This window comes from Eumetopias jubatus, unplaced genomic scaffold (assembly GCF_037043125.1).
Source record: "Eumetopias jubatus isolate StellerSeaLion01/CBP00866 unplaced genomic scaffold, mEumJub1_p1.0 scaffold_4, whole genome shotgun sequence".
NCBI lineage: Eukaryota > Metazoa > Chordata > Mammalia > Carnivora > Otariidae > Eumetopias > Eumetopias jubatus.
In genome coordinates, this window is record NW_028274810.1 from 82189343 (window position 1) to 82206296 (window position 16954).

Here is a 16954-nt window from a genome sequence, read left to right on the forward strand (position 1 = left end):
TCAGCACACGAGCTCTTAACCACAGTACTGTGATGGAGACTTCAACCTCGAAGCTGAGCTGACAGGTGTTTCTTGAGCATCCACTGAGATGCCAGGCTCTGTCCTGGTGCTAAAGAAAACAAGTGGTGAGTAAAGTAGACAAATTTCTGACCCTGTGGAACTTTCAGGCAGTGGGAAAAATAGGTAAGAACAAATGAGCGATAAATAATGAAGGAGTTACAAACGCAGAGCCCTGAGGAAAAAGCACAGGATACCAGAGAGCCGGATGGGGGACCGGGATGTGAGGAGCCAAGGACAGCCTTTCTGAGGGTCAGAAAGTTAAGCTGAGCTCCGCAGGAGGCCTCGTCCAGGCCCAGAGGGAAGGAAAGAATGGTTCTGATAGCAGGAAGCGGTCTGTGCTGAGGGGCTGAGGAAGAAATGTGCTCAGCCTGATCAAGGAACAGGGAACACGGGAGTGGCCTGGGCAGAGGGAGCACCATGGGGGAAGATAAGGCTGCAGGGAGGTGGGCAGAGCCAACAGGGAGACCAAGATGGCTGATGTGGATTTATATTTCATCCTGCGAGTCAAGGGAATCCATTGGAAGGGTTTCAAGGAGGGAAATGGCACAGTCAGATTTGCACTTTAACTGCAGGGTTTAAACGCACATCGCTCTGGCTACCATGTGAACACGGACTCAGGAAGGGCCGAGAAGATTCTGGGGGGACTGGTCACAATCGTCCGGGGTGAGGGAACAGATGGGGGAGAGGTGATCTGGGGGCAGGGCCAGCAAGCCTGGTGGTGGCTGGCTGGTGGGGCTGTCTGACTCCATGCCCAGCAGGCCAAGCAGCCCTTCTCCAAGGGGAAGATGGTGAACGCGTTGGAACACACCGGGTTCCAGGCGTCTTGTGGGATCCCGGCAGCTGCTGGAGATATAAGGTCTGGGCTGGTGATCAAAACGTGGGAGGTGGCGGAATACTGATGGTATTTACAGTGGTGGGAGGAGATGAAATTCCCTAAGAGGAGGGAGAGTTTGCAAGAGAAAGGGAGCCTGAGACAGAATCCAGAGGAGCTCTCCCATTGAGAGAGAGGGAAGTCAGGCACCCAGGACCTACAGAGAGGGGAGGAAGAAGGACATGACCAGAAGAGGGGCAACAGCACATACATTATATATTCTTGTCGCGGCACAACCGACAGAATGGGAGAAGATATTTGCAAATGACATATCAGATAAAGGGCTAGTATCCAAACTCTATATAAAGAACTTATCAAACTCAACACCCAAAGAACAAATAACCCAGTCAGGAAATGGGCAGAAGACATGAACAGACATTTCTTCAAAGAAGACATTCAAATGGCCAACAGACACATGGAAAAGTGCTCAACATCCCTCGGCATCAGGCAAATACAAGTCAAAACCACAATGAGGCCACTTCACACCCGTCAGAATGGCTAAAATTAACAAGTCAGGAAATGACAGATGTTGGTGAGGATGCGGAGAAAGGGGAACCCTCCTACACTGTTGGTGGGAATGCAGGCTGCTGCAGCCACTCTGGAAAACAGTAGGGAGGTTCCCCAGAAAGTTGAAAATAGAGCTACTCTACGACCGACCCAGCAATTGCACTACTGGGTATTTACCCCAAAGATACAAATGTAGGGATCCGAAGGGGCACCTGCACCCCGATGTTTATAGCAGCAATGTCCACAATAGCCAAACTGTGGAAAGAGCCTAGATGTCCATCAACAGATGAATGGATAAAGAAGATGTGGTATATATATACAATGGATATTAAGCAGCCATCAAAAAGAATGAAATCTTGCCATTTGCAACGACGTGGATGGAACTAGAGGGTATTATGCTAAGTGAAATAAGTCAATCAGAGAAAGAGACCCCTATGATCTCACTGATATGAGGAATTTGAGAAACAAGACAGGGGATCACAGGGGAAGGGAGGGAAAAATGAAACAAGACAAAACCAGAGAGGGAGACAAACCATAAGAGGCTCTTAATCTCAGGAAACAAACTGAGGGTTGCTGGAGTGGTGGGGGGTGGGAGGGATGGGGTGGCTGGGTGATGGACACTGGGGAGGGTGTGTGCTATGGTGAGCGCTGTGAATTGTGTAAGACTGATGAATCACAGACCTGTACCTCTGAAAAAAATAATACATTATATGTTAATTAAAAAAATAAATTATATATATATATATATATTCTTGTCATGGCAAACCTTGTCTTGCAACTCGTGTCTGCACAGAGGGAGGGTGTCGACTGTCCCAGGAGCAGGGGGTGGGAGGCCAGGTACAGAGCAGCACTCCCATTCAGCTGATTGACGTCTGAAGTCTTTAAAACTAGCAGCATAGGTTATTGTTGAGTGTCTTTAAAAAGAATCTGTCACAAATGGGGAGTTGCTCTTCAGTGGGTATAAAGTTCCTGTCCTGCAAGATGAAGGAAGTCCTAGAGATCTGCCGAACCGTGTTTATAGTCAACAAGACTGTGCTGTACACACAAAAATGTGGTAAGAGGGTAGATCTCAAGGTAAGTGTTCCTTTTTCTTTTTTAAGATTTTATTTGTTTGAGAGAGAGAGGGTGCATGTGCAATGCACAAGCAGGGGGAGGGGCAGAGGCAGAGGCAGAGGGAGAAGCAGGCTCCCGCTGAGCAGGGAGCCCAACGTGGGGCTCGATCCCAGGACCCTGGGATCATGACCTGAGCCGAAGGCAGACGCTTAACCGACTGAGCCACCCAGGCGCCCCTCACATTAAATGTTCTTACTACAAAAACAGTTGCTGTGTTGAATGTTACTGAGAGTCCGGAAAATAAGAGGACCAAGGAATGTCCCTGACAAGGTCTAAATGCATGGACATGACGGACAGATCTTCAACACCTGCCGAGTTTAAAGCTATTGCAACACAGTACCCACCACATAAACATCTCTTACATTTAATACATTTTCTATGGATCATAGTTGTACCTAGTTTTTAAACACCATATACCCACCAAACTCAAACTCATAATGGTGATTATCTCTGGAGACAGAAAGCTGATGGCCTACATGTATGTGTGAATGAATCAATGCATTCTTTGAATAATTCAAAATGCATGTTTAAAATCAAGTACTTACTGAACCTTGGAGATCGCTGGGGATGTTAGTAAGAGATTCCTTGGAGTAGTGACAGTGGAAATGGGGACGCATGGCTCAGATGCCGGGGCTAAGGGAAAGAGCCAGGTGCACACAGGCGAGTGTAGACAACTCTGGCCTCAAAGAGGCAGCACGGGACTGGGCTAGGGGATGGGAGGATGCTGATAGAGACAGCAAGTTCTAGAAGGCAGGATGGAGGCAGGGGAGGTGACATAAAGTCCCTGGGAAGGTGGGTGGGTGGACCAGAGCCCCATGCAAGGTGTGGCTTGTGCCCTTGACCTGTCCACGGCATAACTACAGCCCCGCTCACACCCGGCCCTAGGTCAATGTCGGCCAATGTTAAGCGTACCCACTAGTGATGGCCAACCAGAAGAGGGCAGCGTCGGCCTTTCAAGAGAAGCATCCCGGATCCACCTCTCAGTAAGCCGGCTCCTCCCACCTGCAGGGAGGGGGCGTGGCCTCTCTCGTCCCTGGGGGTCAGCAAGGCAAACGTCACCAGCTGGAGCCCAGCTCTGCCCTGCCCTCCGCTAGGGAAAGATGCTGTAGACCCCACTGCCGCTGGCCCTACTCACGTGGCCACTTCCCAGCGAGTCGCTCTCCCCCTGCGCCCCCTTGCCAGTCTGTTAAATGCTTCCTCACTGGGCTGTTGTCAGAATCAGGGTAGTAATAATTACCTCACAGGGTTGTTGCGAGAATAAAATGAGATCATATACAGAAAACACTTGGCAAAGTGCCTGGCAGGACAGAAGCACTCAGCAACAGTACGTGCTTTTAACATCCCTGCGGACTTCAAGTTCTAAGCCCTTAACACCCTCTAACTCTGCTCTTTGGAGGCCAGCCCTGAGGCCAGACGGCCAAGCACAGGGGCCCACCTCTGGGTTTCCAGACACACAGGACTAGTCAGGGGGTTTGGGTCCTGTTCTTCACCCCTAGACCAAGAAGGCTGGAAAAGGAGCCCCTCCCTCCTCTCCCAGGGCCGAGCCCTGGCATGCCCGCAGGGGGACGTCCAGGCTCTGCTACCAGCAAGCTGTGCGGTTGGCCCCCAGTCTCCTCGACTGTAAAATGGTGATCTCTCTCCCTACGCACCTCACGGGCTTGATGTGAGACACACATGAAGCTAGGTGTGCAAAGCAAGAGCTAATGCAAGGGGGTTTTGCGGTGACAATGGGGAGAGACTCACCTATCACTAAGAGCGTTAACGTCGTCTTTGAAAAAGGTTAACCTGCTTGTTCTCACCATCCCACCATGGTGCACACCTCTTTCCTACCCAGAATCCCTCCACCCCTGTCATCCTGCCCAGGCTAGCTCTCCTCCTTTCTCCTCCAGGGTCCCTTTCTAGAATCCTCCTCACAACACCCAACCATACTGTTGACCAGGATTTGAAAAGAGTTCCCCTCAAAACAATCATTACTAACCATTAAAAAAATAACAGTAATGACAATATCACAAAGCAACGCCCACCAGGTTTGTTCTCACCTCAGGGCCTTTGCACTTGCTGTGCCCTCTGCCTGGAAGCTCTTCCCCTAGTTATCCACCTGGCTTGATCCTTTGCTTCCTTCGGGTCTGTCTTCAAATTTCAGCGAAGCCTTCCCTGGCCAAACTACATAAAAGTACAATCCTCCTACTACATCAAAAACTTATGATGTAATGTATGGTGATTAACATAACAATAAAAAAGATGAAAAAAAAAGTACAATCTCCCTAACATTTCCTACTTCCCTTCCCCACTTTAACTTTCTCCCTACCATTGACCATCTAAAATAATATAGATTTTCATTGTTTAACTTATTTGGTTTTTAGAAAGCAAGTTCCCTGAAAGAAGAGCCTTTTTTGTTTGACTTGGTTTGGTTTGTTCACTTGCTAAATCCCCACCTGGAATAGAACGTGCCCCCTGGTAGGTGCTCAGAAAAGTTTTGCTGAATGAATAAATATGTCCAAAGCAGGACTCTGAGGAAACTTTGTAAGCTTGAACGCTTTCATCAACTAAGAACAGGAAGAAAATAGATGAGTGAAGCATTCAACTCCAAGACAGCAGAGCCTGTCTTACTCAACACTGTATTGTCAGCCCTAGTTACACACTGACCCTCACACTGGAGTTCAACGACTAGAGAACGACAGTAAATAAGCAAAGTAAATCTAGAGAGAGCAGGAGGGGAATTAAGTCAACTGCATTAATCTCATTACAAAGGCAGAAAAATTGGCAACACAACAGAATTCTCAAAGGATTAGTTGAGAAAATGTACTGTCACACATTACTAAGACTATAAAAGAAAAAAAACAATGATAAGAAGGTGTTTTTGTTTTGTTTTGTCTTGTTTTAATTAGAAGAATACCATGTATAGCTCTATGCCAAGAAGCTTGAAAATCTCCATTAAAAAGGTGACCCACCTGCCCAGAGACACACACGGCTTTCGGCTTCCCGGCTTCCCGTTTAGAACTTCCATGCTTGTTTCTCCCTCCCTCATCCCTTCAACCCCCCTCCCAAGTGGGTGGCCTGTCCCAGGGGGCAGGGGCCAATGGCAGGTCACCCCTGCTTCCCCAGGGCCCACTGGCAGCACCCCAGCCTCGTGCGTGCTTAGCAGGCAGAGACAGTCAGTGTGTCGGCTGGGGGCAGGGGCTCACCTTGTTGGCACAGCTGAAGCCCAGCCCCAGCTCGGCCAGGACCTTCAGCACACCTGGGCTGCTGTTGCACTTGACCGTGTAAAAGGGCCGGACTCGAGGCAGGCACTTCAGGAAGCAGAAGTGCTTCCTCACCACAGCACCCAGGTCGGCCACGAAGAAGGCAGCAACATCACCCTGCGCAAGAAGAGTGAATGTGAGACCCCCGCTCAGCTCCCTCCTGGAGCATGCCATCCACCGTCCTCCTGGCGAACCTGCCCCAGGCCCGGCTCTGGCTGCCAAGCCACCTGGCTCTCCATTCCCTGCACAGAAGGCCTGCATTCGGGGTTCTATGATCTGGCTCCCGCCCCTCCTCCCCTCACAGCAGCTCCAGCTCCAGCCCCACACTGCTGCGTTTCCCCACCTCCAAGCTCTTGCTGCCACCATGCCCTTCGCACAGAATCCCCTTGCCCCCGCTCAGCTCTGGCAAATGCCCAGTCTATCTTCAAGTTTCACCTCCCCCAAAACAATAAGGCAGTTAACTCTGCCTTTAATGCTCTCACTGCATTTTGCACATGCTTTCAAAGTATTGGAACTTTATATACATTCATCTTCTCCTGAAAAAGTTAGATTCTTTGCAGGCCAAAGCTATGGCCTGCAGCCCACGGCCTTCCACATGTAGGCGCTGGCTGAAGCCTTGCGCGAGTCCCACCGCCACTGCGACCAATGCCCGGGAGCAACCGGTCATCACAGATTTGCTGAGGGCAAAACATGTACGAGGCTCTGGGTGAGACAGCATTACTTCAACCCTCACTGGAACTGTTTCCCTTTTATGCTACACTTTTTTTTACTGAAGCCCACTTGGTGTCTGACATGATGCTAAGGGACAGAGCTGACCAGACAGGGCTCCAGCCCTGAAGGGGCTTGGGTCTTGAAGACAGGATTGCTTTGAGCAATGACAGTCCCGTTCAATAAATGCTCCGTGGGAGTTCCCCCACAAGGCAGCGGAGGCCACAGAGAATAGGAAATACAAAATCGGCCCGGGAGATTAGGACAAAGTGACACTGATGAGTAATGAGGAAGGACAGAAATAGGTAGGGCCAGACAGGCCGGCAGAGGGGCATTCCAGGCAGAGGGAGCGGCTGTGAAGGCAGAGCTCCGGCTTGACCCTGCAGGCGGCGGGGGACCGCCAGACAATTCTGAGCTTGAGGCTGGCTGTGATGGAGTCAGAGCAGGTGGGATGAGGCAGGGAGGAGGTTAGTGGGCCCCTAGAGAGTTGAGGTCTGAACTACAAAGCCAGGGCCGGGCACAGCACCCCGGCGGGTGGTGTAAGGAGCTTGGTGGCGTCCTGATGACAGGGGGAAGCTGGACTCCCAGGTTTCTGACCTAGAGGACTGGGTAGATGGTGGTGGTGCTGTTCATCAGGGCAAGGCAGGCAGGGAGGACAAAGTTTGGGGCAAAAACAAGGAAATGGGGGTCAAATGAGCCCATCTCTGGCCAAAAGCAAGGACTGAACGCCAAATATGAAGGAAGATGAGGGCCAGAGGAGTCCTTCCAGAAAAGGCAGCTGGGCCTGCACGGGGAACAAGAGACCCACCCCCACTCCCAGTCCCTCACCGCGGTGGCCTGTGAGGCCCCCAGAGTGAGCTCCTCCAACAGGTCTCGGGTGCTGAAGCCCTCCTCCACCATCACAAAGTCTGTTTCGCTCAAGTAGCCAGCCATGCCGAGGAGGAGGAGCCGATGGGCTGGATGGAGCCGCCGCCCGGGCCGCCTTAGAAAGTATGCAACACACTGCGGGGGGAAAGGGGGTGTGTAAAGTGAGGGGGCCCGCTGGGGGGCTGCCCTCTGATGCCCCTCTGACCTCCCCAAGGCGGGGCGCCCAGTCCTGACACACCCCACCGCCTGCACAAGCCTAGGGAGTTTAGGTCCCCTGGGAAGGGTGGGGACGACCAGGAATCCTGACTGGGACAAGGCATAACATGCCTAAGATGTCACTGCCTCTCCGAGCTTCAGTTTCCCCATCTGTAAAATGGATGGATTATTTTGGAAATCCTTTCCAGTTATGAAATTCGGGTTTTAGCAAAAAGGGAAAGAACGAGAGGGAGCAGGAAAGTCAAGAAGCTCGGATGGGGAAGTTTCCAGGGGACCCTCAGTCTTGACCACGCCCAACTAAAGAGGCTGGGAGTGGCCCCACCAAGGAGTCTCAGCCCCAGAGCAGGAGTTTAGGTTCGAGTCCGCCCCCGCTCCGTGACCTTGGGTACGCCCTGTCCCCTCTCCGAGCCTCAGTTTCACCGTTTGTAAATGGGGGGGGGGGGAGCAGGTCCTGACGTGCTAGGATTCTAAGCGTGCATGGGGCCACATGGTGGGTAGGGGTCGTGGGCTCCCGGGCGGGAACCGAAGGCTGAGGTTCTGCCCCGGTGAGCCTTCCCGAGTGCAGGGCCGAGAACCCGCCCCCCACACCCCCTTACCAAGCTCCGTCCTCCTTCGCGGGGGCCAGAGCCAGGCGCGCTGCTAGGGGGGGTCGCCGGTGACCTCGAAACTTGTGCAACACCCCAAGGAGGAGTGGCAGTTGCGGAGCCGAGGCCCCTGCTGAGAGGAGGCAAGGGGGCCAGGGGCAGGTCAGCACTGGAGCCGAGGACGCCTGCCCCCGGAGGCTCCCCGAGCCACTCCCCGCACTCGCCTTAAAACGCATTTACACGGCTTCGGCCCATAGGTCTCCCCAGCGAGTGAACTGGATCCTCGGCGCCTCCGCTCGCCCCCTCCCCCCGGCTCGGGCCCCGCGGCCTGCGCCCCGCCCGCCCAGCAGCCACCGACCCCCACGCCCCGCCTGCCGCCTGCCGCCTGCTTATATAAACCCCGCCCAGGCCCCGCCCCTGGGTCCCAGGCCCCGCCCCTCTCGGCCCCCTCCGTAGCCCTGGCAACCGGGTGCCGCCACCCCATTGGTCGATTCCGACATAAAGCATTCAGCTCCGCCACCCTGCTCGGCAAACCTGAGTAAGCTTCAATCCTCCCGGCCCGGCTGGCTCCACCGCTACCCCACCGCTACCCCACACCGGGAAGTGGGAACTGCAGAGCCGCCGCCTCAGAATCCCGAGCGCCTACACGCTGGGAAGCTTAGGTCCTGGATCTCGCATCTTAGCGAGCGGGCAGGAAGCCAGGAGGTTTCCTTTTTGCTCTGGGATATCTTCTCTGACTACCTCCTCTCCCGGGTGCCTCTCTCCTCTACTCTGGTGATCTGCTCATTCCATCCCTCAAAGCCCGGGTCAAATGTCATCTCCTTGTGTTACTTTTCTAATAAAATCCTTATTTAGTTACCTCTCCCAGCGTCTTCTCTGATTCCTCCAACTCAAAACCCAGCTAAAATGTCTTCAGAGATGTGACTTTCCCAGCTCAGGGCAATCTTTCCCTTCACCCCACCTTTTGAATGGGGCAAACTCCTACTCACCTGCAAATAAAATGTCTCCTCCAAGGTGCATTCTCTGACTTCCTCAACTCAAAGCATTTTTTCTCTTCTACACCTAACAAACTCCTCCTGCTCACCTATCAAAGTACAGTATAATGTCACCTTCCCTGTTGAGCGTCCCATGACTTTCCTAGCCTGGAGGGACAATGGAACTCACAGCGGTTATATCTGTGTGGACTCCTCACTCATTTGGCTCTTGTTACCCAGAGCATGAGATTCCTGTTGTTGCTTTACACTTCTTGTTTGGTTACACTTCCCAGCTATTTTGTGAGTTCTCAAGGGCAGGAACTGAGTGCCTGACTCCTCAGAGTGCCCAGTGCCTGGCTGAAGAAGATTCAATATCTGTGTTACTCAAAAGCTAATCCAAAAGTTCATCTGAAACAGTGATCGTACATAGAAAGAAAGAAAGAAAGAAAGAAAGAAAGAAAGAAAGAAAGAAAGAAAGAAAGAAGAGAAGAAAGAGAAAGAAAGAAAGAAAGAAAGAAAGAAAGAAAGAAAGAAAGAAAGAAAGAAAGAAAGAAAGAAAGAAAGAGGATTTCTTCGACCACATATCAAAATATGTTATAAAGCTATGGTCTTTAAAACATCATGGTGCTGTGCAGGAAGAGACAGTAGTAAAACAGAACAGAATCTAGAATAGTCTCATGCATATTGGAGAATTTGATAGGTAATGGGGGCAGCATTTCAAATCCATGGGGCCAAAGAGCTCTTTAGTCTAACATATGTGTTTATGTTCTCTGTCGGGCTGTAGGCTTCTTGGAAGCCAGAGGCACTTCTTGTCATGCCTCAGTATCTCCCTAGGGCATTGTGCACAACCTAATCGGAAGGTGCTCAGCGTATATATGGTGTAGACCATGATAGTATGGAAGAGCCATTTTCTGCTCCCCACTCAGCCTGGCCACATGACCGCTGGGTGTCCTTGGTTGGGTCATCCTGCTTCGACCAAGGTTTCCTCTGCCTGGCTTTGTTTCCCCGCTGTGAACTGAGATGGTTCAGACTGAATGAATTCTCTAGGCCCTTCTGCCTGGAAACTTCTTGCTTTCTATGCATTGGAGCACCCTTTCAGGGGCAGTCTGCTTTACAGGATGGGTCATTTGCAGGTCCTGGCAGGTCCATGCTTTGCGAGATTTGTAGTCATTTGCACCATAATATGAATTATGACTGAGGTCTTCCTGAGACTAAACATCTACTGATTAGGAGGGGGTAGACAGACATTGCTATGGCAGAAACCTCAAAGGGAGCCCTCAAGAAAAAGATGACAGTAAGAGAAGAGTGGGGGCACTCAAAAAAACTGGCTCTATTTTTTAAAATTATTCTTTGAGCTAGCTGTATTTGGGTGCCATGGGTCTAAGTCCACCTCACTAGCTTTTTTCATCACCTGGTACATAGTTAAATGCATAGTGGGGCCCATTCAGTACTCTTACTGAATCAATCAAAAAAGGTAAGAAGGAACAAGCCTGAATCTCCTCTGTACATTCAGGCTTTGTTAAGGGTTAGTAGTCAGAGCAGAAAAATCTGTAACCCTGGACTGGATACAGATTTATCTTTTTCCCTCCTGGGTATGTGATGTCACTGAATCTCCATGACAACCCCATGTCATAGGGGCTATAATTGTTCCCATTTTATAGATGACGAATCTGAAACTCAGAGAAGTTCGGTAACCTGCCCAGGGTTACATAGCAAGTAAAGGGGGAGCCCGGATTTAAACCCATCTGTCCCAATTCAGCCTTTATGCTTACCTGCCAACCGGTGCCTGAGCGTTTGGGCCCCAGCTCAGCAAAAGTCACCATCCTGCTGGCATCCAGACCAGAGGCCAGTGACTCTTCTTCTGCCAGTCTCCTGTGCCACCATTACCCGTGTACAGCCCTCAGAAACACGCTGCTGAAGCAGAACAAAGAGCCTCTCATCTCTGGCCAGGATCGTGTCAGGCAACTTCAACCCATTCTTCCTAAACCAATCATAATTACAGTCACAACCACCGCAAAAATATAAATGCCTTACATGTGTAGAGAACTGGAGAGTTTACAAAATACTTTCTGGTTCATCATTTCATTCAGGCTTCCCTGTGCTTCACAAGATTGGACATCGGTTCAGTTTAGGCTTGGCTGAGGAAAATAAAAGGTCAAAACTCACAAAGCGGGGCGCCTGGGTGGCTCAGTTGGTTGAGCGTCTGCCTTTGGCTTGGGTCACGATCCCAGGATCCTGGCACTGAGTCCCGCATGGGGCTCCTTGCTCAGCGGGGAGTCTGCTTCTCCCTCTGCCCCTCCCCTCATGTTCACTTTCTCGTTCTCTCTTTCTCCCTCTCTCTCTCTCTCTCTCCCGAAAAAATAAATAAATAAAATATTTTTTAAGAAAATATTTTATTTATTTAAGAGAGAGAGAGCAGAGCAAGAGAGAGAACACGGGCAGGGAGGAAGGGTAAGGGGAGAGGCAGAAGGAGAGGGAGAAGCAGGCTCCCCGCTGAGCAGGGAGCCCAGTGGACTGGATCCCAGGACGCTGAGATCATGACCTGAGCCGAAGGCAGACGCTTAACTGACTGAGCCACCCAGGTGCCCCTATTAGTCCCATGTTACAGATGAGAAAATTGGGGTTAAATCCTTTATCTAAGGTCACACGGCTAGTGAGTAACAGAGCTGGGACTTAACAGCTCTGGTCCGGCAAATTTGATGCCTATGAAATTGGCCCCAGGAACGGGGCAGGAAGCCAGAACAAAGAAGGCAAAGACCAGGCCAAGAGCAAACAACAGGAGACCCAAGAGAGGCTGGAACTGAGAGTCAGACACAAGATGAACTGGCAGAAAGGGCATGAACTGCAAACTCCCAGGAAGCATTGGAGTGATGGAGACTCCGAAGCAAGCAGAAGCTGGAAGTAAGGTCAGGGCTGTCTTCAGGTTGAGGAGGGCAATGAATAATACCAGTAGCCACCATGGATTGAGCATCTTCTAGGCCCCGGGCATGGTATTATGCGCTTAATGACAATAATAGCTGACATTGCCAGAGTACTTGCCATCACGAGGCCTTGTTGTAAGATGGATGTAACCCCTAACCTCACAGCCACCCTACACGGTGTGTGCTCTTGGTGGTAGAGGGGAGGCCACATGCAGGAGACGCTAAACTCCTCAAGGTCACACAGCGTGTGTGTGTGGCACCACTAGGCTACATACATTTCCTCCATCCTCACCACAAGCCTGCAAGGTGAGAATTATTACTCTCATTTCAGGGATGGAGGAATCTGAGGCCCAGAGAGGCCACGTGATTTTCCCAAGACCACACAGCTGGCAGATGGCAGAGCCTGACTCCAATTCAAGGCTGTACAGTGAGGAGATTGGAACGGTGTAGCCCTGGGTCATGTGGGAGCAGACCTTGGACCCCAACCCTGGGAACCCAGAATTCTAGTTATTAGTGAGGTGTCTGTGTCCCCTGACACAGACGCTCGAGCGTGTTGACTGAAGATGGGATTATCGTCACACCCCTTCCCTAGACAGACAAGGTGTTGAGAGGCTGAATTTGGTAGTTTGGATCTCTTTACGTTTATTTTCACTGTCTTTTAGGCTGAACACAAATGTGAAAAAATAGTAATAGCGTGTGACACACCCTCTCTCAAGCCGGACCTGAGTCATTTCTGACAAATGTGATAGGAAAACAATAACAACCAAATAAAAACTACTTGGCTGAAAATTCTCCCTTTCTCCAGCTGCTGTCCCAGAAGCCACTGGGAGGGGACGGAAAAGGCTGTGGCCTCTCCCGCCTCCGCCAGTAGCTCTCAGATGGGTGCGCATCACAATCACCTGGAGGCCTTGTTCGAACAGATGTCTGGGCCTCGCCCAAGAGTTTCAGATTCGGTAAGTCTGGGGTGGGCTTGACAGTATGCATTTCTGACAAGTTCTCAGGGCCTGCTGAGGGTGCTGGCCCAGGGACCACACTTTGAGAACCCCTGCTTCAACGAACTTGAAGCAGAGCCGGCAAAGAGGTCAAAGCTGAGTACTCTTGAAAGAAGGGCATCAGGTTCTCATCCCGAGAGGTAGGATGGGGCAAAAACCAACCCGGGCTGGATGGCTGTACCGTCTCCAGATAACAAGAGAACACATTTCAAGGGTGGAGAAGCTTCAGTCCATCTCCTGGCTGTGTGACCTTGGCAAACTTATTATCCTATGTGAATACCCCCTTTATTCATCTGTGAAATGGGCACAAGAATGCCTACTTCCTAGGAGAACTGGTGTAAGGAATTCACGAGTGTGGAAAAGCTTTTGCCTAGTGCCTGGCACATACATTCACAAATGCATCCTAAGTGGTAGCAATTAGTATTATTACCCTGAGCCAGGGGTGCAGGAGGCCGGAGGAGAAAATCCAGAAATATATCAGAAGGACATTGCTGGGGCAAGGTGGGAGAAGCAGCCACACAGGGAGGTTTGTCTGGGGACCTGGGCTGAGGGATACCCAGCAGGGGTCAGATGCTCAGGGAGAGTCAGCCCAGTGTGAGGGGGTGGGTGGTGGAATTCCATCCCATTCCCCAAGAAATTGGGACCGAGGCCCATGTGCTAAGCACTGAGTCATGCAAGCCTGACCCAAGCTGGGCCTCTTTCTAAATTACTATAGTCGTCATGCTCTCCTCTGGAAAACTGCTCACTCACCCCCGGGAAGAGTGGAGCCAGGCAGCCATGTCTGTACCTCCGGGCACTCTTGCTCCCCTCCCCCGCTGCTGACTAAACATCCCCACAACCTTAGGCCTCCAGCAAGCGCACCAATCAGAGACACAGAGACTGTGCTCAGGTGGTAAGTCAGAGCCAGGGTCAATGGAATCCACTCTAGAGGGAGCCAGAGGCTTCTAGTCACACCTGGAGTCTGGGAGAGACTCTGGGTCCTTTAGGCAGGCTCCTTCACAGAGGCCACATAGCAGCGTCCTTAATGACATGGACACCAGGCCTCCTGCCCTTGAAAGGCACAGTGTCACTTCCTCTGCATTCTGTTGGCTAAAGTGGGTCACCGAGCTGACCCAGATTCAATGTGGGATGAGGCTGGTTCATTGGGGCCATCTTGGGAGACGAGCTGCCCCCAAAGCCATCTAGTCTCTGTCCTGCCCACTGCCCTGACTCTGAGTCATGCTCATCATCTCTAGCCTGGAGGTCTGCAATAATTTTCCAAGTAATCCCCTGTACTACTCTTCCCTCCTGTCAATCTAGTCCCCACACAGCCCCCAGAGTGTTATTAAAATGCACATGATGTCAAAATGCAAATTAAGTCGGTCCCTCTTTCAAACACTGCCAGACTATCCTGGTTGCTAATGGGATCAAGTCCTGGACCCTTGACAACGCCTGTGAGGCCCTCCGTGAGGGACCCAACTCCAGCCTCCTCTCTGCCCAGCTCCTCACTCTCCCTGCCACCACCATGCCCACTGTCCCATAGCTCCTCCAACCTGCTTTGCCCTTTCCTTTCCTGGGGCCTTCCCGTTCACTGTTCTGTCTGCCTGGAACATTTTCCCCACCTCTTCACCTGCCCCACGGCTGCTCATCGTCCAGGTCCCCGCGTAAATGTCCTTTCCTCAGAGAGGCTGTCCCTGACACTTGCAAGCAGTCAACACGTTTTTTGTTGCGACTAAGAAAAAATCTGGCTCAAGCAGAAAGGGAATTTCTTTTTGCCTCACGTACCGAAGTCACTGGAGGGTAAAAGTTCAGATGCAGACTTCGCATCAGGTCTCGGCTCTGCCTTCCTCGGCACTGGTTTCCGCCTCAGGCGGGCTCTTACCCCCCCACCAGCCCTGGACCCCCGGACTGTCTCCTCGGCTCTGTCTCTGATTGGCCGGGTCTGGGTCCAGAGCCACCCAAATAAATAAAATGAAATCCCCCCCAAAAGAATATAAATCCTTTTAAACAATAGTTTATTTTGAAAATTCATACAGAAAAATTCTAAAAATAGTACATACCCTTCACCCAGACTCCCCAAATATTAACATTTTAACACAATCTGTATCATTCTTTTTCTCTGGGCACATGCACGTTCATATATGTGTCTATACACATGCGTATTGTGCATCTGTATCTACGTGTCCATATAATTTATTTTTTTCTGAATTGTGTGGGAGTAAGTTGCAGACCTAATTTCCCCTTACCCCTAGCATATCAGTGTGTATTTTGCCAGGAATGTGCTTTGTCCAGATGTCCATGGGGCTCACTTGGATATGGCACACCTCACCTCCTTCAAGTCTTTGATCAAAAGCAACTTCCTCAGGGAGGCCGACGCAATCCACCTTGTAGAGATGTCAACCCACCCCCTCCATATGCCCTGTTTTGACTTCACTCTCAGGTCGTACTCCCTCTTTACTTTTTCTTCTTTTACAACACCTTTCACTTTCTAAGATACGTTGGAATTTATATATTGTCTATGTATTGTGAACTTCATAAGGACAAGGATCTTGTGTTCACTAAAATATCCCATGCTCCTAAAACAGTACTTAGCAGACAGCGGATGGTCAATACTTATTGAATGAATGAATAAATGAATGAATGAATGAATAGGGCAATCTAATGTCCGAGCAAATGAGTAACACAGTGCTTTTCAGCAGGTCCTGCCACAAGCCAGGCACATTCTCAGAGCTGTGCTGTGACGTCCTCTGGGGCTTCCGGGGCTCTCAATGGGACCATCTGTGATGCTGGTCCACAGAGCCCCTAGCCATTGCGGGGTTGACCCAAGATAAAGTTAGCAGACCTCAATTTTGCCATTGTTACCTTGGGCTTCCCTTTCTCTCTCATTCCCCTTCCCCAAAGCCCTCTTTTACCCCTATTATGCTTCTCCCACACGGTGACCATTCCCCTCTGTCTGGCAGAGACAGGACAGTGCCGTACAGAGAGCACAGGGCTGGAGTCCTTGGAAAAGTCACTTCCCTCCCTGGATCTCAGCTCCTTCCTCTGTGACTCCCGTGATCTCTGAGATTCTTGGCACTGGGATATCACCATCGCCCCCGTCTCTTTATATCATTGCCCTGGGGAATCTGGGTTGAGATTGTGGCCTTTTCTCTGACGGAAGAATGCGCGTGGGTTTTTTCTCACAGGGAGTAGATAAGAAAAATATATTCAGGTCTGGGGTTTGTTGCTTCCCGGCCTCTCAGCGAGGGGAATTAGACAAATCTGGATTGAAGTCTAAAGCAGCCACGCCCTAGTAGCTCTAGGACCCGGGCAGCTGGCTTCAGGGTGCCAAGTTTCAGTTTTCTCTGCTGTAAAATAAGTTTAGAAATACCTAATATGGTGGGAAGAGTAAATTAAAAGATGCACACCAGGCACTTTGCATATCACCTGACACACAAAAAGTGTTCCAAAAATAGTAGCTGTGATTAGCTTCAGAGCCCTGTGTGGATTCCTGCAGGTACACCTGGGCATGAGGCCGGGGTGTGGGAGGGGGATGGAGGAGCATTTCTGGGGTCTTCTCCCCATGGCGGAGGGGCGGGGCGCTGGGTGCAGGTGTTTCGGGGCTGGTGCGGTGGGTGGGTAGAAGGTGTATCTATGTTGGAGACACCAACTCCTGATGTCGAGACAGAGCTCCAGGCCGCTCATCTCCCTGTTCCGGAGACTGAGCCCAGAAGTCTGAGTCACAGAAAGTGCTTGAAAGTCCCTGGGAAAGCCAGCTGGGCCAAGAGCACTTAGAAGCTGTTTTCCTCACATGTTTAGTTTATTGAAATATCGTATTCATCATTTATAGCAGCAGAACAAATAACTCCCAAAACGTCATGGTTTAAAGCAATAAGCATTTATTATCCCACACAACTTCTGAGAGGCAGAATTGGGAGGCA

At 50.9% G+C, this 16954-nt stretch overlaps 1 protein-coding gene across 8 annotated transcripts in view; it reads right to left on the minus strand.

Moving 5' to 3' along the window:
• Window positions 1–8500, minus strand: part of AZIN2 (antizyme inhibitor 2) — a 44090-nt gene extending 35590 nt beyond the window's left edge. For 6 of the 8 annotated variants that reach the window (XR_015767995.1, XM_088022512.1, XM_028113772.2 and 3 more), the window contains exons 1-3: window positions 8181–8412; window positions 7330–7503; window positions 5737–5910 (exon numbers count right to left, since the gene is read on the minus strand). Coding sequence is in view for 7 of the 8 variants with exons in the window: in XM_088022512.1 (XP_087878638.1) it covers window positions 5737–5910; window positions 7330–7434 (279 nt within the window). In the remaining variant the exon portion in view is untranslated. Of the gene's footprint in view, window positions 1–5736; window positions 5911–7329; window positions 7504–8180 lie in introns of all 8 variants that reach the window. The other 2 variants (XM_028113775.2, XM_028113776.2) reach the window with 2 other exon arrangements.
• Between the last annotated feature and the right edge of the window lie 8454 nt (window positions 8501–16954).